This window comes from Phocoena phocoena, chromosome 6 (assembly GCF_963924675.1).
Source record: "Phocoena phocoena chromosome 6, mPhoPho1.1, whole genome shotgun sequence".
NCBI classification, from domain to species: Eukaryota; Metazoa; Chordata; class Mammalia; order Artiodactyla; family Phocoenidae; genus Phocoena; species Phocoena phocoena.
In genome coordinates, this window is record NC_089224.1 from 57253608 (window position 1) to 57279283 (window position 25676).

Sequence of the window (25676 nt, forward strand, 5' to 3'; positions counted from 1 at the left end):
ATTGGATCTGGCACATCAGTAAAGCCATGTGCCAAATTGTGTGAAAAGACCCAAACCTGAAAAGGGCCACTGGGATTACTTGGAGAGGACCAACCATATGTTTGTTACACGTGGGATTGATTGGCCACACTCGGTGGTGTTTCATTAACTCATTTAGATTCTGCATCTTCGAGAGTAAAACGTCTCTCTGTATTGTGAGGCACATACCCCCAGCACAAACACGGTGACATTTTCTATTGTGAAAGTGGTCATCATATCCTTCTTTCCCATTGTCTTCCTAGACCCTTTTTCTCTTCCTTCTCATATCTCTCGGACCAGTTCTCCATCTCTTCTTTTCCTTTCCTTCTCATTTTCCACTCCATATAACTGGAGCTGCCAGTACCTTTGGCATGCCTCCAACTCACTTCTTTCCTCCGATTGGTAGTAGGGCTTGGCAGTATGCTCTGTCCTAAGGCTATACCTGACACTTTTAGGTGGAAACAGAGAAGCCTGAGACAGGTTAATCCAAGGTTCTGAGAGAGCAAGGTGTCTAACAGGACTCACCCCCAAAATTCATTCCGCTGAGGATGTTTTGCTGAAGGCATTGCACTTGAGCAAATCAAGTGTGCTTTCCCTTCACATCAGTCTTCCCTTCATCCCCTGGTTGGTTTTATTCTATACAGATGAGCAGAGATGGAAAGAAAGGCTATTTAACAGGAGCCCTCTGGCTAACCGTGGAACAACCTGGGTGGCACTGAATGAGAGCCCACTGCCACAGCAACACTAACGAACTGTACCACCGTCATATCAAAAAGAGAAAGGGAGAGTTCCTAAATACTGCTGCCCCCTTTCTCCAAATAAGAATGCCTTTGCTCTGAGAAGGGGTGAGATGCTAGGATTATGCCTCCGGCCTGGACATTGCTGGAATCCGTATTTGGAATAAAGCACTGTTTGAAAAGTTCTCCATTAGTTAAGTGAGTTTTTAATCTAATTCAACCTTAAAGAAAATAGCTAGCTACTACTCTGTGATTATTTGTTTGGGGGGCAAAAAAAAAAAAAAAAAGGATAAACCTTACGAGATAACCTCACATTTCTTGCATAGACATTTATTAAAATTACATTATGACACCTTAAGCAAAGAGAGTTAGCTTGACACCATAAACAGCTGATACTGTTTTTTCCTTGGGATTTGAAAAGAGAAAAGGGATGTTGGTTTTGTGTGGTCCTGATTCTCCTACCAGGTATTAGGTTAACTGGAAATCTTAGAAATGCACTTACTGTATTTATCTGGTTATGGGAAAATCCAGGGCAGGTCCACTTGGTAGCCCCCAGTCATGTATCCTAAAGGGAAAAGGAGGGGGGCAGATTTAGCTGTTTAGCTTGAGGCCCAGTAGTTTCTATGAGTTTTTTTCCCATGGTAACCACAATTTTAGTATTGGTTACTAGGGTTACTCTATCCTATCCCTCACAAATAGAACTAGTGGATGAGGGAGAAAAGCTAAACAAGTTTCCAAACCTATCTCACCAACACCTCCTTAAGCCTAAAGGCAGAATCACTGAATTATTTAAATCCAGAGATAAAGGAGGACTTTGAGAGGATCCACTTAAAAATTACGGACCTGAGGAAATACAGTAGGCTAGGAGAGAAAAAAGTAACCTGAACAGGGCTTCCCTGGTGGCGCAGTGGTTCAGAGTCTGCCTGCCGATGCAGGGGACACGGGTTCGTGCCCCGGTCCGGGAAGATCCCACATGCCGCGGAGCGGCTGGGCCTGTGAGCCATGGCCGCTGAGCCTGTGCTCCGTGACGGGAGAGGCCACAACAGTGAGAGGCCCGCATACGGAGGAAAAAAAAAAAAAAAAAAGTTACCTGAACAAAGTCACAAAGTTTTAAACCTGAAAATGGGGGGTGGTGGGTTAGGAGGGGCATAACTCTGCTTTTTTTTTAATCTTTTCATTTTTTTGGTTGTCTTACTCTTAAATATTTATTCTCTCCCTATAGGAAGAGGGCAGAGTCTGATTCTAGAAAGAGCAGCATACCAAACAGTAAGGAGGTCCCTTCACACCATCCAACAGACCCAGTAGAACTGAGGCGCCTTAATTTCCAAACACCAGGTAAGAGGCATGACTCCTCTTGTCCGTAACACAGTGTTTACTGAAAGTTTTATAGCCCCGTTGATATCGCCTTGAGAGGTGAATAGATCACTTTATTTCAAACAATTCTTTGTCCTTCTCTTTTACTTTACTATTATTGAGACATACCAAAACATATGTCTTGAAAGGAAATTACATTCTTTGTGTAAATCTGAAGTGGGGTGGAAAAAAGAAAAAAAAAAAATTCCCTTCAAATTTTGGAAGAACTATAGTCTTAAGAATATCTACCGGGGGCTTCCCTGGTGGTGCAGTGGTTGAGAGGCCACCTGCCGATGCAGGCGACACGGGTTCGTGCCCCGGTCCAGGAAGATCCCACATGCCGCGGAGCGGCTGGGCCCGTGAGCCATGGCCGCTGGGCCTGCTCCGCAAACGGAGACGCCACAACGGTGAGAGGCCCACGTACCGCAAAAAAAATAAATAAATACATAAAAGAATATCTACCATTTTTATGGGCTTAGCATGGTTGATTATTTTCCATGACACCTATCTGGAAAGAATTCAGTTTCTCATCTTATAAAGCAAATGAATGGATGGATGGATGGATGTTACCTCATCCATCCCATTGGGAAAGAATGCATTTTTTTCTCGATTCCCCTATTAATTTGTGTCTGTGTTACTCTGAAAGAAAGGGGAAGGGAGGGAGAAAAACAAAATGAGGAAAAAATCTGTATCTTTTAAAATACTACCGAAACTAAATCTCACTGACCAATTTAGGTTTCTTACTGGGGAGACACACTAAGTGACTGAGGATAAGAAAAACGTGTCTGTTTCTTAAATTAAAGAACATTAACTGCTTCAACAGAGGAAAAATATTATTCCTGCTGAGGGGCATTTTGTACAGTATTGTTAATTTAAGGCTAGCTCTATTTCACTTTCTTTCACCTAAATCTTATTTATGCCAAATAACAAAGAGTAGAGAGAGGTAAAAACATAAAACTGAGTGGCACTGTCTTAATACCTAACGATAATGGACAAAATTAAAGAGCTGATCTAAGAAGTCTATTTGATTAAAACTTGTTGGTAGTATTGCACCCCAAATTGTTTGAAAGTTTTTTTGTGTGTCAAATGGATATTCTATTCACAGTATGGTACACCACAGATTTTATTAAACTACACATTTGCAGTGAATTGCTTTGAATTGAAAATACACAGTTTATTGTGTTTAGCGTATTTTTTTATCTTACGTGTAGATATGTCATAGTAACTAGAAACTATTCAGTTAAAAGAAATGCCTGGCATTTTTTAATGTGGCTATACAAGTCATCATAGAAGTGGGTTGTTTTTTAAAATTCTATCTCAAATGAGGTTTGTTCTTTAAAAAGCAAAAGATGTACCTTCATCAGCATAAAAAGTAAAAGAAAATTTTCACATGGCCAAAAATCTCCCATATGGGAATTTATTTAAAAGGCTGAGTATAAAGGCGATAGTAGCCCCAAAAGAAGAGAGCCAGTGGGAGTGCTATCCCTCACCACCCCCAGCACCATCAGAGAATGTTTCCAGGCATAAACACATGAATGGCACCTGGGTAGAAAGGATTATTAGCAGAGTGCTGGTGGCTGCAGGTAGGGAAATATAAATGCCTTTAACCAAGACACCTCCATGTTCAAGAACTCTATAAAGAATCTAATTTCCCCAATGTATGTGGGAATATGAGATCCATTTATGGAGAGAACCTGCTAAATTCCATATAAGTCACTCGAAAGGAGAATGAAGGTTACAACTGAAGTGACATTGCTTATATCACCCATGACTTTACCAAATTAAAATGGGGACCTAGGTATATAAGAAGGTATCATTTAACTAAGATTAGACTTCTCACCTCAAATGGATAGTAGAATAAAGTAGGCAAACAGTAAAAAGGAGAGAGGATTTAGTAGAGGAAGAGAATAGGACAGGAGAAATTGTCCCAAGATCCTCGCACATCTGTTCACTGAGGCAGCATTATGTTGTACTCAGGTAAGCAGTCTGCTTAAGCCTGATTTCTTGAAATAGTCTACGTGCCTCCCAAGCTCTGTGATGTGGCCTGCTGTCCTGAAAATGTGACCAGTGTACACAGAAGATTGTACCTAGCTGTCAATGTGAAATTCCTAGAAACGTTACAGTTTTCTTCAGCCAGTATGGATTCCAGCCAGTGGCTATGAATTTCCTCAATTACTTGCCAACAGGATGAGAGCAGAAGTTGGAATGGTTTACCAAGTAACGGTGTTGTGCTATTTCTTCCTCCCTGATTCACGAATAACCAAGGGCTTTCCTGGATGATGAAATAAAATGATCCTTTTACTCTAAAGCACCTTTCTGAGGTGTTGCACAGGAAATAATTTTTACTTATTTTTTTTGGATTTTAAACCATTTGCCCTTCCCTTTTTGAAATGTGCTTTTATATACATCATACCTTTGGGTATGTAATTATCCACAAACATTACAAGATTTCACAGTGTTTCTTAATGGTGGGCATAAGTAGGGAATTAAGAATCCAGGATTTTCAGTGGAATCAGAAACCTGTGATTTATATAACCAGCCCCTAGCACAGAACTTGTTCATGAAAGCAAACTGATTTCCACTTCTGATGGGTCTGTTGTAGATGACAAAATGTCAAACTAACATTATCACTTGAAAATCAGTAGGTCTTTCAGAAGGTCAAGGAAACATATTGCTTAGTTCACTGATTCTTAGTTCTACTTTCCTTTAAAAATATTCACCTTGTGAGTGAAATATCTGTTTACATTTTAAGTTACTTATTCTTGTTGGAGAGTCTAGGTTTAAAGAGTCAGACTTTTTTTCCCCAAATTCTGCTTCATATTTAAAAGATACTGACACATACATTTGAAACTTCATATAAATACAGTTCTGACATTAAGTACTTCAAAGAATTCTTTCCTTAATTGCAGTGCACATCTGTCTCTGGGTCAGGGAAAGGAAAAGGTGAGAATTCTGTCCCTTGCCGTTCAGCTAAGGCACAAAGTGAAGACGGAGAAATCTGTTCTTTTCCCAATAACCATCTTTGTGAGGCTGTGGGGTGTGGAGAGAAACATTGCTTTAGCACACTTACCAAATCTGGGGTGATAATCAAGTCCCTCTGTTTGTGAAACGCTGTATTCAAGCAACTGAACAGGACAAGGAAGGCTCATGCTTTCCCAATTAAAAGCAGGTACCTATGCTTGTAGGTGTTTTCCACGAATATATTTATCTGTCTGTTAAGGTTCAGATGGCAGTATACAGCCAGGTTGTATTTGCAAGAACCTGAACTACCTAATCTCTTAGGAGAGTATGGTTTACAACGTTGAGTCATCAGTTATTGGTGTGTGGGGACAGTCAGAACTGGTGTGGAATATGTCAGTTGAAGTAGCATTGCTGTGTCACCAATGATTTAGCAATGTAAAATCGAGAGCTAGGTGTAGAAGGGATCATTTAGCTAAGGTGAGACTTTTCACCTCAAGCAGGTAATGGAATAAAATGGACAAGATGAGTAAATGAGAGAAGAGATGTAGTAGAAGAATTTTCTAGCATTATTAACTGCTCATCAGTGTTTTACAAGCCTTTAAGATCTGTGGAGGAAGGGAAGAAAAGATTCACTTACAAAAGATGCTTTTAGTGAAGCTTCTATTAAGCCTTCGACATTTTTGTAGACAGTGGGAACTGGGTATGTGTTAGGATGGCTGAGAGATGAGTTACGTGTTGAACAAAAGTGAACTCTTTTTGTTGGGAGGAAACTTTTCTTTTTTTCTGTTAAAAAAATTTCCAAGTCATTTTATAATCCTCCCCATCAACATTTCTTAATTATGTTTATTGAAGAAAATTTTTTAAATAGAAAATAAGCTTGTTAACAATTGTTACACGTAGGTTATGGCTATACAGTTGTGCATTATATTATTTACATTTTGTGTGTGTTTGAAAAGTTTCATAAGTTGTAAAAGGCAAAAAAAAAACACTTAAAAAAGAAAAATTACTCTTCATCTCACCACTTATTTTTCTTCTTTTGAAATATTTAAAATAAAAAGTAAATGATTTCCTATAACTACTCCAATTTGACCCTCCAGAAATATCTACCATATAGAGCTCCATGCATATCCTTCCAGATTTTTTAATATGTATATACAGTTATTTAAATGATAAAATATATAGCAGGTATATACACAGATGCATATACATGAAATTTCCTGTTTTACCATTTAACTGCATAAAAATAGACCTGTTTCCAAGTTACTGTATTAGGTTTTACCTCCTTTTTAACAGGTGAGAGTATTGATGCTGTTCTGTTCTACAGAGGTCACAAAATATATGAACTCAATCCTCATTAATGGATGCTCAGTTATTTCCCGTATTTTGCTCTTACAAATAATACTGTAATGAGCAGCACTGAGCCCAGATCTTTTCACGTCTTGTTGTTATTTCTGTATGATAGACACCTGGAAGTGTGATGGCAGAGTCCTAGGGTAGGCACATTTACCATTTTGATAGAGACTGACAATTCCAAATATTTTTGAAGTATTGTATAAAGCTTTCACGGACCGAGTAGCCCCTCTGGGCAGTGGCCTCTAGAATGGCACAAAATGACTAAGATAAATATACTACTGTCAAAAGATGGTGATTTATCAGAAAACCAAAGAAATGACTGATATGTGTTCCAATTTCTACTTTTTCCAGCAAAGCAAATTTAGAAGTTCAGCATCTTAAAGAAATAAGCTTTTTCTCTAGTATAAAAAAAGGAGTAAAGGAACATATAACTAATCGCATCATATGGTACACTAGTCACCACCTTTCTTGGTGCCTGCAAACTTCTCCCCAAGGACCAACCCACTTTGGTTGGTCCAAAGTTTTTAGAATTTTCTTTTCCTGCAAAATTCTTTCTCCCAGTATCTGTACCCCTTCCTCAGAATCCTCCCTTCCCCCACCAAAAAAAAAAATTTTTTTTTTTTCCAAACAAAAACGAAACTCTACTGTTAGGGGCTTCCCTGGTGGCACAGTGGTTAAGAATCCACCTGCCAGTGCAGGGGACACGAGTTCAAGCCCTGGTCCGGGAAGATCCCACATGCTGCGGAGCAACTAAGCCCATGTGCCACAACTACTGAGCCTGCGCTCTAGAGCCTGCAAGCCACAACTGCTGAGCCCACATGCCACAACTACTGAAGCTCACGTGCCTAGAGCCCGTGCTCCACAACAAGAGAAGCCACTGCAATGAGAAGCCCGTGCACCGCAATGAAGAGTACCCCTGCTCACTGCCACTAGAGAAAGCCCGCATGCAGCAACAAAGACCCAATACAGCCAAAAATAAATAAATTTATAAAAACAAAACAAAAACTCTACTGTTTGTACTTGCACCTTTTAGGAAAAGAGATTAAAAAATAGATGATCAGATGTTACAACATAAAAGCCTCATTTTCATTTTGTGGATGACCTTAATATGTTTTGCCCTAAAGCATACATGGATGGTAGGAGATTGATGGGCTGTGAAAAACAAAAACAAACTCATAAAAAGTTAACGTATCAGAAATAGCAGTATCAGCAGCAGGAATGTCTGCACAGCAACTGAGTGGTTTTGAAAGCTCTTGAGACATCTCTTCTGATGCATTAGTAGTATTAAGTGGATCAGGGCTAACAAGATCCATCTTTACATATATCTCCTTATATTCATATTTTGTATCGTAGGAAACTAAGCCACATGGTCTAGATTAAGGACACCAGATGTATTCTTTTTATCTTATATTTCAGAAACATTGGTTCATTGAATCTATGGTATATAAATGGTATATTTCTGATATAAAGAAACATAGTTTGTTCAAATTCTTCAGTTTGAGAAATCCCACATAAAAAAGATTTTTAATTATGCCATATAGTGCTTACCTGAAGAAGCACTCTTGTAGTATCTTTCCCTTAATGATGATCCTAGTCAGGGATTAAGTCAAACTGTCACTGTTGTACCAACAAGCAATTATACCGTACAAATCGATCTTCTCGTTTGTCTTTAATTTACCATTCATTTGTGAGGCACATTGTAAACATAGAGTATTTGTAGTTATTCAGGTTAGGCTAAGTAGTACATATTATGTTAAAAGCTGAAAAATATTTTATAAACTAAGTTGCTATGATTTATTAAGTCAGGTAGGTATACTTCTGATTTGATGAACAAATTAACTTCTCCCTGTTCCATGACCACAACCTTTTCTTCAGGCTTTATCACAATTTGTTGGAAAGGAAAACCATGAAGAGAGTATCACTGCATTATCACACATAAATATTATCAGGAAAAATCATCTAAAAGATGTTCCACCACTCTTAGTGACCTCAAAACCTCCACTTAACAAAACTGTTATAAAGTTGTAAAGTGCCTGTTGGCACTTATAATACAAGGTTAAAAAATATGGCAAGTATTTGATAAACATTTCTCTACAGATAAAAAAGTCATTTGAAACTTACCGTGGGTTAGATTACTGACCGAGTAAAATAGAACATTTGAAAAGCAAAAACATGGGAAATTAGGTTTTTTTAAAAAAGAAATTTCTGCTGAATAGCACTGCAGTTTTTAACACGAACTAAAGGTATACATTCAAAATATTTTCATGGAAGCTCACAAAGTTTTGGTAACAAGTGACTCAACAATGCAGGTGTGTGTATAAGTGCCCTTTACCTGTTCCCCACCAGTCACACAGGCATACCTTCTAAATGAAGCTAGTACGTTATTGATACATTTTCTCAAACTGAGGGTAGTTTATGTTCCTTTGTTACTGAATAAGTAGCCCGAACAGTTTCACAAGCCCATATTTATGTACACGGCACCACTCTCCCTGGGGTGTTCAATGATTTAAGAGACAGCATAGCATAATGAGAAGTTCCCTAAATGAGAATTGACAAGGTCTGGGATCAGATTCCCCACATAGCCATAGTTTTTCTGATAATGATGACCTTGATCAAGTCCTTTTACCCCTCTGAGCTTCACTTTCCTTACTAGTGGAATTAATGTGAGAGGGGAGGGGAGGATAGATGAACCCACAGAGAGTGAATCATGCGAGAAGTATACACTGTCCCGCTCCCCCGCCCCCGCCAGTGTCTCTCCCGGTGCCTGTGGACACAAACATGCTTCCTGTCACTCTCAACCCTCTTTGATTTTAATTCACACACCAAAGGAACATTTTGCTCTTCTAAAACAGAGATCACAATCTTGTTAGCCAAATGTGGCCTCCAAAGGTCTTTTCTTTGACCCCTACTGGATTTCAACAAAATTTTGAGTCAGTAGTGAGAACAGAGGAAAGTCACGTAATTATCTGGGTCTTCAGTTGCTGTTGAGAGCCTGAGAAGCCTCACCCTCTTGGCTCTGTAGTACTACCTGGAAAGATATCTGCTAGAGCTTTGCTCCCTTCTAGAAGTTCTCCACAGTCTACACCAGCCCTAAGGATGGCCCTGACATTGAGACAGAGTTCAGTTGCCATTCATCTAAAGCTTACTATTATTACTTTTTTAAAAAATAGAGAAACATTTCTCTTTCCTGAGACACCACTGAAAGTAGAGAAATGAAAGACAGCTTGTTGCACAAAAGGCTCCTTGTTGCACAGAAATGGGGAGGAGTACATTACTTGTGAAAGTGTTTACTGTTCAGTACCTGGTTATGTTTAACCATTTACCTAACCGACCTGGCCGCTTGAGCCACTGGAAACCCTGATCCCTGCTTGAAGAGATCGTAACTTCCATCCTAGAAATAAAACAGTAAAGATGCCAAAACCACTTAAGATTTTGTTGTTGACTAGATAGGCTAAAATATACAGGTCACTTAACTTTTCTAGACTTCAGAGCCCTCTTGTATAAAATGAAAATGCTGGACTAAGTAATCTCTAAGGCACCTCTCAGCTTACAATGCCACGATTTTAAAGTTTTACATCTTATAAGGAAGCCACCATGCAGTTACTGTCACAAATATTCTTCCTGTTAAAAGTAGCCATCGGGCTTCCCTGGTGGCACAGTGGTTGAGAGTCCGCCTGCCGTTGCAGGGGACGCGGGTTCGTGCCCCGGTCCGGGAGGATCCCACATGCCACAGAGCGGCTGGGCCCGTGAGCCATGGCCGCTGAGCCTGCGCGACCGGAGCCTGTGCTCCGCAACGGGAGAGGCCACAACAGTGAGAGGCCCGCGTACCGCAAAAAAAAAAAAAAAAAAAAAAAAAAAAAAGTAGCCATCATGTTTTCTCCTCCAACCTAAGGCAGATTTCAGTGACTACCTCTGTCATTTTCCCTGTTGACAGTGTATATTGTGGTATCATAGCTTCAGAATGAAAACTCCGCTCAGATGCAACGTGTGCCTTTAAAATACATTTATGTTGTGCATTTGTAGCTTTGAACTGATGGGGCTGTGACCCTGGCAAGCCCTCATCAGCTGTGAGCTCCACTTCAAGTTCTTGTGAATAATAGCTAAAGCACTAAAGCTCGCTAATGGAGACTTAGAGCCGGTTCAAGGGTATCACCAGGAGAAAGCTGATCTCATTCTCATAAACTCTGATTCTTGAACGAAAAAAATAAAGTTACAGCCCCCTGCCCCCATCAGAAATTCCCAAAGGACTGAGACTCATTACCGGGGAACTTTCAAAATATCAACCGATGTCTGGCTCCCATAGCCAGCTATTCTGAGTTAATTGGTCAGGTGTGCAGCCTGGGAAGAAGGAATTTTAAAACACCTCAAATTGCGCAACTGTGAAAACACTGTTGTAATAAAACGTTGATTCACAGACTGTGAGCAAAGCCAGCTTGCCAGACAAAAGATTGAAAAGAGACCACAGTGAGGTCAAATTCATAGTTTTCTTAGTGTCTGCTTTTTTATTCAGATTCTAGCATGCTTGATTATATCCTGTAAATTTTTTTTTTCCACGTTGGACAATGGAGAAGTTTGGGGAGAATTGTATAACACTCTTTTGCAACAGACCCTTGGTGATTATTTTCTGATACGACCTAGAGTTTCGTGTTAAATAATAAATGCTGGAGAAGATGTGGAGAAAAGGGAATCCTCCCACACTGTTGGTGGGAATGTAAATTGGTGCGGCCACTATGGATAAGAGTACAGAGGTTCCTTAAAGAAAAAACTAAAAATAGAGTTACCCTATGATCCAGGAATGCCACTCCTGGGCATATACCCTGAGGAAACTCTAATTTGAAAAGACACATGCACCCCAGTGTTCACTGCAGCACTATTTACAATAGCCAAGACATGGAAGCAATCTAAATGTCCATCAGAAGATGAATGGATAAAGAAAATGTTGTATATATATACAACAGAATACTACTCAGCCATAAAAAAGAATGAAATAATGCCATTTGCAGCAACATGGATGGACCTAGAGATTATCATACTAAGTGAAGTAAGTCAGAGCAAGACAACTATCATATCCCTTACATATCACTTACATGTGGAATCTAAAATTAACTTCTTTACAAAAGAGAAATAGACTCATAGACATAGAAAACAAACTTAGGTTTACCAAAGGGGAAAAGATGGGGGGAGGGGTAAATTAGGAGTTTGGGATTAGCAGACACAAATGGCTATATATAAAATAAATAAACAACAAGGTTCTACTGTATAGCCCAGGGAATTACAGTCAATATCTTGTAATAAACCATAATGGAAAATAACATGAAAAAGAATATGTGTATGTATAACTGAATCATTTCGCTATATACCAGAAACTAACAGAACACTGTAAATCAACTACACTTCAATAAAAAATAAAATAAAATAATGAAAAGGAATAAGTAAATAAATAAGAGTTTCATGTTGGAGGAGTTTCACCCCACGTTTATTCCTCAGCATAATTTTTATGTTGACAGTTATTCGTTTTGAATACATAATGTAAGATCATAATTTGGTTAGCTAAAGAAAACTGTATTAAACTGAATTCAAAAAGTTGACAATTCAACTGCATATATTTTCTGTTTTGTAGAATGTAAATGCTCCCCACCCCTCAAAGAAAAGATAGTTACTTTTAGAACCTTTACATATGAACTACATCCACAAGACCCTTCTCTGCTCAGACATCCTATCTACTTGAGGAAGAAATGAGTTATAAAGAAGTGACTCCAGAATTTATCTAGCCCCACATTTTTATTCCACAGAAGAAGAAACTGACGTGCTTGATAACAAGAAGTTTGTCCCTGTTAGTAGATGGCAGACGCAGAAGTAGAACTCATATTCAGTATACTAGTCCATGATTTCTTCTCCTGAACCATCAGATTCCCACAAAGCTTTCCTCCCCTTTCTCTGAAACATCCATTCTGCCATTATTACTTGTCCTAGAACGTCAGTGCGATACTGTCAAGTCTTACATAATGATTCTTGAACGCCAGGATATCGTTGCATGTGATATATACATATCCTGAATTAGAATGTAATGGATCAGTGCAGGTTTCCTTGGATTTCTCTGTAATTAGCTTCCAAAGTAATACTTCCAGACCATGTGCCAGTGCATGCCAGAAGTAAATATTCTGATCGCGTCTTTGGTTGATTATGACGGTCTTCTACTGCTGTTATACTAATACTTTTCCCATCTCCAACTGGCTTTACTTTTTGCAGCTTTGAGCAGTAATTCAGTCCCCTACGCCTCCCTGATTGGCTCTGTGTCCTCCCTCTCTAGCCAAACCACCACTCAGTCCATATATGATAATAACTCTCTCCCACGATTCGCTCGAAAAGGTCTAAACATCTTTGTCTCTATTATTTTCTCTGTTAAAGCACTGTAATGGATGTCCACATCATTCCATTTCCAGATAAACCTAGAGTCTCTTGTGCCTTTGCATTTCCACTCTTGTCATTGGGGGCGCCTCATCTGGATAAGATCACTTTAATTATCAGACCACCGTCACCCACCCTCTCCTTCCACAACACGTAAATGAGTTCAATTCTACCATCTATAGGGAAAAGTTTCAGAAATGGGTTCCAACATTTATGTCCAAATGCATAATTCTATCAGCAACAAAGAGTTTCTACTTCCAAGGCGACTCATTTTCATTGGATCTTCCATTAAGATTTTAGCTGACTGAAAACAGACTTTCATAGCCATGAACACTAAAATACCACCTATCACAGCACAGTGCTAAAATGATTGGAAGAAGCAAAATAGTTTTTTACCTGACTTACCAAACCATTGATAATTCAGCATTTGAGACAAAGGAACTCACTGGGTGGCTTTCAATAACAGCACAATATCTAAAATACCCATAAAGTAATTACACATTGTGTTGACTTAGTGGTCACCATACCACAGCCTGACACCCTCCAAAGAGTCCCAGGGACGGCAGAGTGTCAACATGGCTTCCAGTTTGAGCCCCTCCCTCATTCCTTTTCTACGTCAGAGGCTTCCCTGGGGGCATGCTAGTTCACGTTTTTCTAGTCAGCTGGAATCTGCATCTTTAAGACATGAGTCAGCAGTGCTCTCTCATGGTGCTCTTGAAAAATTAATCAGAAGAAGTAACATGTAAATCACATGAAAAGTGAGAAACCATTGTACAGCACAGGAATCACCAAAATTGGTGGATTATTTTTACCAGAATCTATGAATCTAACATACCTTCAGCTGGCAGACTGAACTAAGATGTGTCACCCACTGTCACTGCTTTCTTTCTTTTTCTACCTTCTTTTTCCTCTTCATCCTTTCACCATTTGCTCCCTTTCCTGCATTCATTTCCCATTAGTGGACAAAGATGTTTACACCTGAAGTGGATTGTAGGTTTGCTGGGGGTTAAATAACGGGGGCTTGGGGCAAAATACCACAAAGCTGTCAGTGTGGCCATCAATAAATGTCCAGGAGAAGGCTGCAACCCAATCTCTACAATCTGCTACGAGTGAAAACATTTTTGAAACTCAGTTTGGTGTCTGATTTTGTCATCAGTGGTTATTGTCTGTGAGCTGTGGTGCATGTCCTTCTTTGTGTCCATGTATGCATGTGAATGTCAGTCACCTACAGGTTTGTGAAATATTAAAGCGATCTTAATCTAGTCACAGTGTATAGTGGATCCTGTAAAAACCTGCAGCATTTTTATTAGTCCTTTTAAAAAGTATATCAGACTATCCATTTCATTTTTTTTTTTAACAACTTCATTCTGTTTTATTTTATTTACACCATCATTTCCTTTGCAGGTTCAGATGATTCCGGTTACCCTGGTAACCTTCATTCTTCAAGTTAGTTTTCCTTGATTACGCATAAGTCACTTTATGTTTCCTATCAAGCTATTACGCTTTTCCTTTTAGGGCTTTCTCAGTATGTTTTCTTAGTTCACTTTACACCATTTAATTCCACACAGTTTCCATTTCACACAGTGCAGGAGAAGGAGTTTGAAATGACATAACAGTCATTACTCAAAGCAGAAGTTGACATCAAGCCTGACTGTCAGTTTTCTCCACGAGCTAACTGCATTGATTCATAGCACAATAACGCTTTCTTTCACACTAGGAGTGTTAGTTTGGGGATTATGCTTGGTAGCTTTTCATTTGGCTACAAAATTCATCCTTCCAGAGCATGTCCTGCTTTGAGTAACCAAACTATCTGCCTGCTTCCTCACATTAAACATCTTTACTACTCACATATTTTCAGGCCATTTCTAACTATAGTATTCTCTATATTTTGGAATAGTTAGCTTCATTCGTTTTCAAATGTCTTTATTCTTTCCTTTTAATAGGTATGGCTAGCCATCCTCCAATACCTATCTTGGAACTCGCAGATCACATTGAAAGGTTAAAAGCAAATGACAACTTGAAGTTCTCCCAGGAATATGAGGTAATTAAGTGTGTTTATACTTGACAGTATTTTCAAGAATTGCCCCCCTCTTCTTTTTGACCTTTGTTCTTTTTGATGAAAAAGAACTTCATCAGTTCTTTTTCCTTTAAATATGACTCAGCATCTGATATAAAAGTTTATAACAAATAGCCAACTTAAAAGTATCTGTACAACTAATGTAGTAGTTGTACTCTGAAAGGTGTTGAATTATTTATATGCGTTTGGTGTTACTTAATGAGGTTGATTTATCTTCGCTGATTTCAAGTTCATAGACTATACTGAATGTATAAGCTTCCCAGTATACTAAAGGGGTGCCAAATACACTGATTTACGGTCAGAAGGCTCACTGAAAAAGAAATTACATGGAATAAGCAGATTTCCCAGTACACTTTTTCAGTTTTACATGGCCTGAAAACTGTAATTATTAAGTACATACACATGATTTTACCATTCAGTCTAAATAATATTAGGGCTAATATTAAGATAGTAATATGTTTGCAGAAAGCTGCCTGATTTTGAAGCAATGGTGAACTTAATGGTATCTTAAATTTTCAGAATGCTTAAAGGTTTTGTGTGAATCCTTGATGAAAATGAATAAAAAATTGTTGTATATGTCTGGGTATTTGGATATTGTGGCGTTTATCAAGCAGAAAGTCGTAAAACTGGATATTTATGGTATTTCCCAGAAACCGGGACCCATAGTGAAACCAGTCCATGGATTATTCATAACTAAATGATCATTTATCTTTTAGATCAAGTTTAACTTAGCGTAAGATTAACATGTCCAACTAAAGTCTTCTAATTGTGCCAAATAACAAAACTGTTTGGAACAGTTCAAATTCTACCATAAAGAGTTTCTGATTTACTTAACGGGAGTCTTAAAACACATCCTTGTTACATCCCTTGGTTTCTGTTTTATCAACCTGAGATGAGGCTGATGGACTGGGTACCTCTCAGTCCCTAGCAGCTCTAACATTTTGCCCTGTCATATTCGGTTAGAAAACCGTAAGAGGAGCCCTAACCTCAAGTGGCTAGAGGGATATCAACTATGTGAAGAAGCTCCATGTAAGAGAACGTGGTGCAGTGGTGCCTGCGGCAGTCTGGATATTTGCATGGACTTTCTAAAGTCTTTAAACATTTCAAATTTTGATTATTTAAATTATTGTGCTGGCTAAGCAAAACCTATCTGTAGCCCCGTGTACCTTCTTCACCTTCAAGAGCTGGAAACCTTTTATGCAATTTACACACTCCAGCATCTTTGTCAAATATTTGATAAAACGCAAAGGAGATTTTGTTTGTTTGCTCATTGGCTGAGTTACATTTTCCTGTATTCTGTTCTAAGCATTTAGGAGAACGTTTTCAATTTTAGGAAACACATTGGATTGTGAATTGTCTTTATTTTCTAAATGGGCTGCTGCTTATTTCTTTCCTGTTCTTCCTCTTAGTCATAAAGACTCCTTTTAAATTATGCAGTATTCTTTAAAAGAGTTTCTGGTTTGAGGCTTGAGGCTGAAATTTGGGTTTTAAAAAGAAAACAAGGCATGTGATGAATGCCATTTGGGGCAACATAAAAACTCTTAGTTGAGTGTGTTAGTTTTCACCAACCAGAATCTTTCCCTCCTCCAACCTCCTCTTTATTGTTATCGTGAGTGTTGTTATTCTTATGCTTAGTGTTTCGCTATGTGTGATATGATGGGTCACCAAAAAAAAATAAAACTTGATAGCTCAACCTGTTAATAAGCTATTAATTGTCAATACCATTGACAGTATTTGCATCATTCAAGCAATCTCAGTTGTATGCGTTGACTACAATAACTGGCCTCCTTTAAATATGGAATTTCTCCAGAAATGCTACATGTAAAGACACTCTAATGATACTCATTTAGCCATTAGATTAGAAGTGCTCCTTGAAAGTAGTTACGAACTGCATGCTGGCAGCATTCTCATTAAGAACTCCCCCAGTAGCCGTCGACATGATAGCCCACACTGACTACCATTTATCACAACGATGATCTGTGATTAAAGCTCCCTGGGCATGAATTGACTCTATGGTGCCTTAACAGCCATGAAGGGGATATTTAAGTGATGTATTCATCTGTGATAATATGATAAAGACCTCTACATAATATTTTCGGCCATAAGCAACACACTGAAAAAAAAAATTTTTTTTTTGCATATTATCTCCATATAAATTTGAATAGATTTTTCAGTGAAGAAAATGGAGAAAACAAACACAAGTCATTATTTTCAAACATGTAATTATTTTGGCATAATCACTATGGATTAATGTTTACTCAGACCTCTCAAGATGGGTAAAGCTAAATTTCTTACTCTGATTCTAAGACTAAAGCAGAAGTTCAAGGCATGAAACCTGTTTGCACTGATCCTGAGGTCAGGATAGGAGGAAGTAAGTTTAAATTATAGCACAGTATTATTAGATCATGTGAGAGACTTCCTTTACTGTAAAGAAAATTGGTCTCAGACATCGGATTCAATCACAGCTGGAAGAAGGAACCTGAGAAATTAGTATAACTGCATCCTGAAGGTCTTTACAATTACTTTAGGCTTTTATTTTCTGCAGTGCGACTGCCCAGTCCTACTAGAATTTAAGTCCAGAATTTGAGGATGGCATCTAGAATGCAGGGAACAAAGTCCTCCTTAAATGTGGTATCACTGTCAAAGTCAGTACATCAGGCCGGTGAATGTTTAGACTGATTCATAATAGTTCTGTAGGTCTTGCCAAATAAACTCTTAGCCAATGCCTATATATGGATCATTTGGAAGCCTAATTAAAATCCAAATTCCTGGTCCGAACTTCAGAAATGCTGGTTCAGTAGTTCAGCCATGGCAATTAGAAATGCCCATTTTATTTCTTTTTCCCCAGTTTTATTGAGACATAATTGAAATTTAACATTGTATTAGTTTAAGTCATATGATATAATGATTTGATATATGTGTATATTGCAAAATGATTACCACAATAAATTTAGTTACAATCTATCACCTCATATAGCTACAAATTTTTTTTCTTGTGATAAGACCTCTTAAGATCTACTCTTAGCAACTTTCTAATATTGTTAACCATAGTCACCATGTTGTATATTACATCCCCAGGACTTATCTTATACAGTTAACCCTTGAACAACATGGATTTGAACTGCACGAGTCCACTTATACATGGATATTTTTCAATAGTAAATGCCAACTACAAATTGTACATGTATTAACTCCTGCATTGCTCAAGGGTCAATTGTAAAATGGAACCTTTTGACCACCTTCACTCATTTCTGCCATCCTCCACCCTATGCCTCTGGCAACCACCAATCTGTTCTCTATGTCTAAAACATTTTTTTTTTTTTTTTCAGATTCCACGTAAGTGAGGTCATACAGTATTTGTCTATCTGGCTTCTTGCATTTAGCATGATGCCCATGCCCTCAAAGTCCATCCATGTTGTTACAAATGGCTGAATTTTCTTTAAGGTTGAATAATATTGTGTGTGTGTGTCACCCTCCAATCACACACACACACACACACACACACACACACACACACATATGACCCTCTGATCTTCATTTCACCATTTCCTAAGATGGCAAATATATCTGTGTATGAGATTCGTTTGACAGGCATCGCAGTCAGCATTATCATTATCAACATCATATACATGAATCCTATTTATATCAGATTGGCTATAAGTAACCACAGCCCCTAGAGTTTGCTTCATGGAAAATAAAGGGTCGTTTGTTTTATCTATTATAAATTTATTTATTTATTTATATAGAGCCAAAGGCTACCCATGAAGGTATGCTTCAAGAACTGTTATCTAAAGTAAGTGAGACAGAGAAATACAAATATCATTTGATATCACTTATATGTGGAATCTGAAAAATGTTACAAATGAATTTACTTACAGAACAGAAACAAACATAGAAAACTTATGCTTACCGAAGGGGAAGGAGGGGGGCCTAAATCAGAAGCTTAGGATTGACAGATACACACTACTATAAATAAAATAGATAAACAACAAGGTCCTACTGTATAGCACAGGGAACTATATTCAAATATCTTTTAATAATCTATATTGGAAACAAATCTATAAAAAGAATAGAGAGAGAGAGAGAGGGAACTGAATCACTTTGCTGTACACCAGAAACTAACACAACATTGTAAACCAACTATACTTCAAGAAAAAAATTTAAAAATTTAAAAAAGAACTGCTATCTGAAACTGGAGGACTGTAGAGATTTTCCAACACCCTCTCTGAAACGCTCATCTTTGTGTTTTTCTCTGGGCTGCTCTATTCTTTCCCCTGTACAGGCCAGCTTCTTCTGTTTCTCCCACCCACGTACAGAAAATATATCCTTTGATCATATTTTCTTTTACATAGAGTCCCCCTAAAGAAAGAGACAGTTCTTCTTGTCAGTCAAATTCCAAATGCCAGAGAACAAACTCTAAACTTCAGTTGACTCATGGGGTTGTGAAGACACACATTAGGACATAGCCGCTAACAACCCATCCCTATATATCTGGTTCCTTCCTTGGACTGAAGAGAGCAAAGTTATTTCTGAGCTGGAGGAGGAACCAATAATTACCCACCATACTGCCGTGGAAAAGCACCACGCTAAGTGCTGAGAGGAATGTAAAACTTATAAGAAACCTTTATTTCCAGGATGTCTAGAAGGCAAACTTAGATATATACCCTGTGCCCCACCCCCCAAAAATACTAAGAAGACCATCTAGAAGCTAATCCTAAGTACTAAGGCAATGCTGTTGGGATTCAGTAAAGGTACTGAAGAAAAGGTAGTACTGAGAGTATAACTCGGAAGAACAGGAGTAAGAAGCATTTTGTCAGGTGGACAATGTACTTCAGGTACATTATAGATTTTATACCTTTATTTTCTACGTTGAGAAAATAATCCCCCTTTTAAACATAGTTACAACAGCAAATTTTCTTCCAGCTTCCTAACAGCTGACTTACAAATTACTTTTTGGACCACAATCCATCCTGCCATGGCAGTTAGACAGACATGAATAGTTATCAAACATCTAGTTTCAAATCTGTCATCACTAGCTCTTTTTAGTGGTATTATCTTAAACATATATATATATACACACACACATATATATATATATATTTTTTTTTAAACTACTACTATATCCGGTATCTGGTAATAAACTATAATGGAAAGGAATCTGAAAAAGAATATATATATTCTTTGCCGTACACCAGGAAAACACAACATTGTAAATCAACTATACTTCAGTTAAATAAATAAAATAAAATAAAACTCAACTACTCTGAAGATCAGTTTTTTTGTTGCAATCGGAGAAGGGCGAGAAGCTGTGGTTCACAGAGGCCTATCAGAAGGATACCTTTGACCTATTTTGTTCCCACCACAAAGTCGGGTCCCAGTGTCTTTGCTGCCATCTGTGGGAAGTCTGTTATCTTTAATCTCAGCCCCCGTGTGTCTCCAACATTTAGCATCCTAGTGTGCTGAGAGTTTCCTCCTGTACTCATGGCAACACTCACATCGCCAGTCTGTACGGTCGGTCAATACTGAGCCTCTTATCTGAAACATTCCAGATAACAGTGCCCTGTCTTTCCATTTTAATGACAGCATGTATGTGGCACCTTTGTCTAATAAGCTAAAACCTTCACATTACTGGTGAGACAGGTAAAGGAAAAAGATATATTACTTCCTCATGAATAATGACATGTATCAAGACAGTGCTAAGATACATAGAGACATTAAAAAACAGTGCTTCGATCCTATTTTTAAATGTTTAGAGCTGGAACAGACCTCAGAGATCATGTAGTTTAACCTTCTCATCTTAGAGGTAGGGAACAAGAAGAGATTGAGAAAGGAGCGACCTGCTCAGGTTCACACACCTAGTATGAGGCTGAACCAAGCCACAAATTCACGCCTTCTTGTTCTTAGAAGAACACTGTACCTTAACTCACCTGCTCTAGACACCAAAATATTTTACTGTTTGTTACTTACTACGTGTTGATTATAGAGTCAGGAAACCTAAGTCTTCAACTAGATAAATACTTATTCTAAAATTTTTTGTGAAAATGTCATAGTAACCAATTTGCGTTGCATGATTTTCACTGGGAAAACCAGTAGTTTTTCTATGACATGCTAAGGACACATTTCTTTTCTCCATAGACAGTTTCTTCATTTCCAGTGGTAAACGTTACATTTCTCTACAGAGGGACAAATTGTCTGTCATCAAAGCAATGACCACAAAAGAAAACGTTTCTGTTTTCCCTAGAAAAAGGCTCTCGATGTATCAGACCACGTATGTGTGCCAGGGTGCATTCATAGGCAGAAAGCCTTCGTTGCTCATGTTTTATAAACCTCCAAGCATTCATAAGGCAAAATTACTTGTCATATCTGCTCTCAACTAATTTATAATTTATGTGTAAACCCATGACAATGGACATGCATTAGAGCCTCACAGAGATGCAAACAAGAAACCAAACACACACACACACACACACACGCACACCCCTCTGACTTTTTGGCTACCTTTCAATGCACTGAAGTGTTCTTCTAAGTGGCTCCTCTGTCTTTCTGAAGTAAGAAAGTGGTGGCTGACACAGATCTATTTTCATCTTTTATGCGGAGTTGATGAGTGGAATTGACCAGGGAAAAGCCTCCATTTGTAAATATTTTTTGACACATGAGCCACAAGAGATTTTTTTTTTTTTTAGTTTTGAACAAATTATGGTGGCTTGTGTAATAGAAGAAAAAATGATTTTATGAAATAAAAAGTAGTAACAACCTTTTCATACCTGGGTTAGATCAACCAAGTTAAACGTCCTTCCTTCAGGGGGGACGAATGGCAAAATTTACTATTCCAAAGTGGAACATCCTGATACTGTAACAATGGGGGTGAGAGTAGGGGAGTCATTATCTACTTTCTTAAGAACCTAGCAGTTGGCCTGCTTCAGATTGGGCCCAAACCCCTCTGCATGCCACTCAGGGCCTTGTACTCACTGAGCTAACAGTGCGGGTAGTATGGCACAGTGGCTAAGAACACAGGCCTTTGAGTCAGGCTGTTTGACTCAAGCTGTGTGACCTTAAGCAAATAACTGAACCTCTCTGTAGTTTACTTTATCTCTAAAATGGAAGTAATCATAGTACCTACCTCATAGGTAACTAAAAATAAATTAATACATATGAAATGTTCAGCAGAGTCCCTGATACAAGTGCTCAGTAGTCTGAGTAGGTACTATTTCCTCAAATAAATGCCATCAATTTTAAGATGCACATTCATTTCAGAGACGTGAAAATGTGAACAAAATAAATGTCTTTGAATCAATGAAACCCTGGCCTCTTCCCATCCCTGTCATTGGTCAGACCCCCAGGGCTTTGCTGAACTCAGTTAAACAACAACAACAAAAAGTCAAAGAAGAAAAAAAGAAAACTTGCTAGTTTAAACCAGCACAATTAGCACTTAGGTTGCCTTCTCTTTTATTCTACTCATTTCCTGTGTTTGAATAGAAGCTTCTCCTGGTCAGATGTTATGCCTCTCTGGATGCTGTTGGCCACATGGCAACAAGCTCACCGCTGGGCCTTCAGCAGGTGATTAACCAAAGTGTGTGTCTGGATTGGTTTCTAAGTAAGTTTACAGTTCATGGAAACTCTTTGTTGTGCTCAAAATTGCTAGTAGGAGCAACAGGAGTGAACAGAACAGTGTCTTTCTGTAAAAAGAGCTGCTCTTCTCATCCCCACCTGATTTATCAGCAGCTGAAGCCTTATTTTCAGACCTGTTTCTCTCAGAAAATAGACTGTCATTATCTTTGGACAGTACAGAAGTGAATGCATTTTAATGCAGACCCCTCAGATTTAACTCAAATGTACCTACTGATTAAACTCCCAGTACGGTTTTTAGAGTAAAGATGGGCCTGCCAGCTGGCAGTCTGAGAAGATGCTTTCTTTGTTCGTAGCTAAGGCCGGCCTCATCAAGTAAGATATAAAGGCACAGAGAGTCCATTCCCGGCTGGCTGCCATTCTGCATCTTGTAAACAAATCTAGCAGCACACAAAGACACAGCAGCTCACCTGAGAAGTAATGTTACATCCAAAACCAGGGTGTGTGTGTGTTTATAGTCTTTTATTCTTTCTGCACTTCTGTAGCTGTGAGAACTCAAACTGCAATCAAATTCTCAAGTTTCAAAGCTTATTTTTATTTGGGCTTCTTTAATGTTCTTAGACCCACTTTTTAAAAACCTCAAACATTTTCCTTGCCAAGGTTAAACTCCGTATCTTTAATACTTGAGCTTTTTATTTTTTCTTCTGGGAGGCAAAGCGGCATCTTGGGGGAATCTCATGTAACTTTAGTTTTCTGTTTCTCAATCCTTGTTCTCACACAAGTTCGCCATAATTGGCCCTTAACCATCACTGGACGTTGTCCAAATTGTCCTTCCACCTGCTCCCATGTGGAGCCCAAGGCTCTCAGGAAACAATCCTGAAGTGTCTCTAGTTCCAAAGCAAGCTTTCAACTTCAAAGAGACGATAGCAAGAACTAAAAAAGAGACCACTTTTTGAGTTTTGTTTTGATTTTAAAATGAAGTTGGGGTTTTAGGGCCAGAGTGATAAGTGTGCACTTGGAGGGTTACAATAGCAGATGCGGGAGCGAGCTTTGAAGTCAGGGAAAACAATGTTCATATTTTGACTCTGCCAATTAGTAGCTGTGCCGCTTGAGCCTGAACCAGTTACTGCACCTCTGGTGGCCTTGGCTCTCTCTTATTTAAGATTAGAATATTAGTATCTACTCATAAGGTTGTTAGGAAGATGAATATATGTTAGGCACCTGGCCTCTTGCCTTTATGCTTCTTTACGAAGCAAGCATGAAGTAAACAGAAGTGGCCCACGATGTTGTGAACTTTAATACTCACGACCTACCTATTAGTCACTTAATAGCACTGAATTTGTTTCACTGCTCATTTTATCTGCTATAATATTCCCTTCTTCTGCCAAAAAGAAGCTCTATGAAAGCAATTAGGAGAAGGTGAGTGGAGATGAAGACAGAGCATGGCTATGATGTCTGCAAAGTTCTTTTCGCATTTCATACGTAATGGAATTTCTGGAAATTAAATCCACATTAAGTATTCAGAAAGATTCAATTTCACTGATGAGTAGAACCTGTCCTCCTGTCTCTGCCATGAATTTGAATGCCACTAGACAAGCTGTTTAACTCCCCCATCTCAGTTTCCTTCTTTATAAAAGGAGCAGTTTGAATGCCTTTGTCTATATGACAAACATTACTGCAAAATAAAAAACGATCAAGAAATAAGCTTTGCCATGGATGAGTCCATAGTCTCCTAGGAAAAACAGAAAAGGAACCAGTAATCATAAAACATGGTGGGTGGTGCTGGGAGAAGGGAGCTTAGGAAGGGGCAGGTACGGAGGTGAGGCTTTCCCGAGAGCATCTAAGTTGAAAAGTCACTGAAGTTTGCTAGAAAAGGAAGACCTCAGGCCGAGGGAGATGCACATGCAGAGTCATGGACATGAGAAGAGGCCTGACTTATTCGGGGGACCCCGATGTGTTCGGTACCTGTCACTGCAATGTCAGGGTGCTGCTGCGGAGAGGTGAGGTGGATGCCAACATGCTGAGGTGTCTGCACCAGGTGATCTCAAAAGTATGCTCAAGTCATGGGAATGATTTCCTGCCTCTGATCCTAAAGCTGCAAACGCCCCGGGAAAAAAATAAGTGCATCTGGGTTTATATCACTTTTTGAGTATAGCTTTTGGGTAGACTTTTAACAATGCTGCAGGAAAGGATTGGAGCAAGGGATGTCCTTTCTTTCTCTCTCTCTCTTTCTCGCTCTTTTTCTCTCTCTTTCTTTCTTTCTCTAAATGGTAGTGGCACTATTATTCGCCATGGTTTTTCTACTGTGGTTGAACAGGTTGTCGTTCTATTTGGAAAACAGTTGTGGAGCACAGCACCATGTTGGAGAGTGATAAAAGCATTAAGACATTACCTGAACATGAACCTGTGGATTTAGCAACGCCTTGGGAAACATTAGTCTTTTAGTCATCACAGATGCGGCAATTGGAATATTTGGCTTTTAACTGACAAGTTCACGTATACAGCATAATGAGAACTGCATTATTTCTCAGTTGCTGCGTAAGTCTCCTTAATGGTGGGTATTTATCAGTCGTCCAAACTCCAGCTCATGGAGATCCCTGAGTTAGTTCATTCTTTCTTTTCTCTTCTCTTCACCCTCCCCTCCCTCCTCTCTCTCACTCTCCCCCTCTTCCTGTCCCCCAACCCCCACCCCGCTGCCAGTTTTGCAGAATATTCCTTTATACCGTCTTCCGTGGTAGCAAGCTGCACAACAGTTTAATATTATGATAATATTATCTAGCCTTTCTACAGGGCTTCACTGTCTAAAAAGTGCTTTCAAGGATAATAACATTTGTGTAGCAGTTACTACATCACTCTTCACAATACATTACATATATTAACTCATTCAGTCTTTCCACATAGGTGCTATTAGTAGTCCCATGTTACAGAAGAGGGTACTGACCTGAACTACAGGAAAGTTAAATACCCTGTCCAACTTGTCACATACCTAGTAAGTGGCAGAGCTTGGAAATGAACCTACATGGCTTGGTGGCGGGGTGATATATGGACCACAATAGTTTCCTCTGCTGGTTGATTTCCTTCCACAACAGTTTTCATTATGGTCTTAAAATGAAACAAATTATATGTCACTTTCTATTAAACTACTTGTTTTTTCTGATCCAATATAAGGCACATTGGCCCATATTTCTGATTGGTATAATTAT

The 25676-nt window shown here is 38.7% G+C and overlaps 1 protein-coding gene across 1 annotated transcript in view; it reads left to right on the forward strand.

The window, feature by feature from the left end:
• Positions 1 to 25676, forward strand: part of PTPRD (protein tyrosine phosphatase receptor type D) — a 322903-nt gene that overhangs the window by 199301 nt on the left and 97926 nt on the right. The window contains exons 24-26 of the mRNA XM_065879889.1: positions 1978 to 2090; positions 14235 to 14276; positions 14774 to 14871. Coding sequence (XP_065735961.1) covers positions 1978 to 2090; positions 14235 to 14276; positions 14774 to 14871 — 253 coding nt within the window. The remainder of the gene's footprint in view (positions 1 to 1977; positions 2091 to 14234; positions 14277 to 14773; positions 14872 to 25676) is intronic.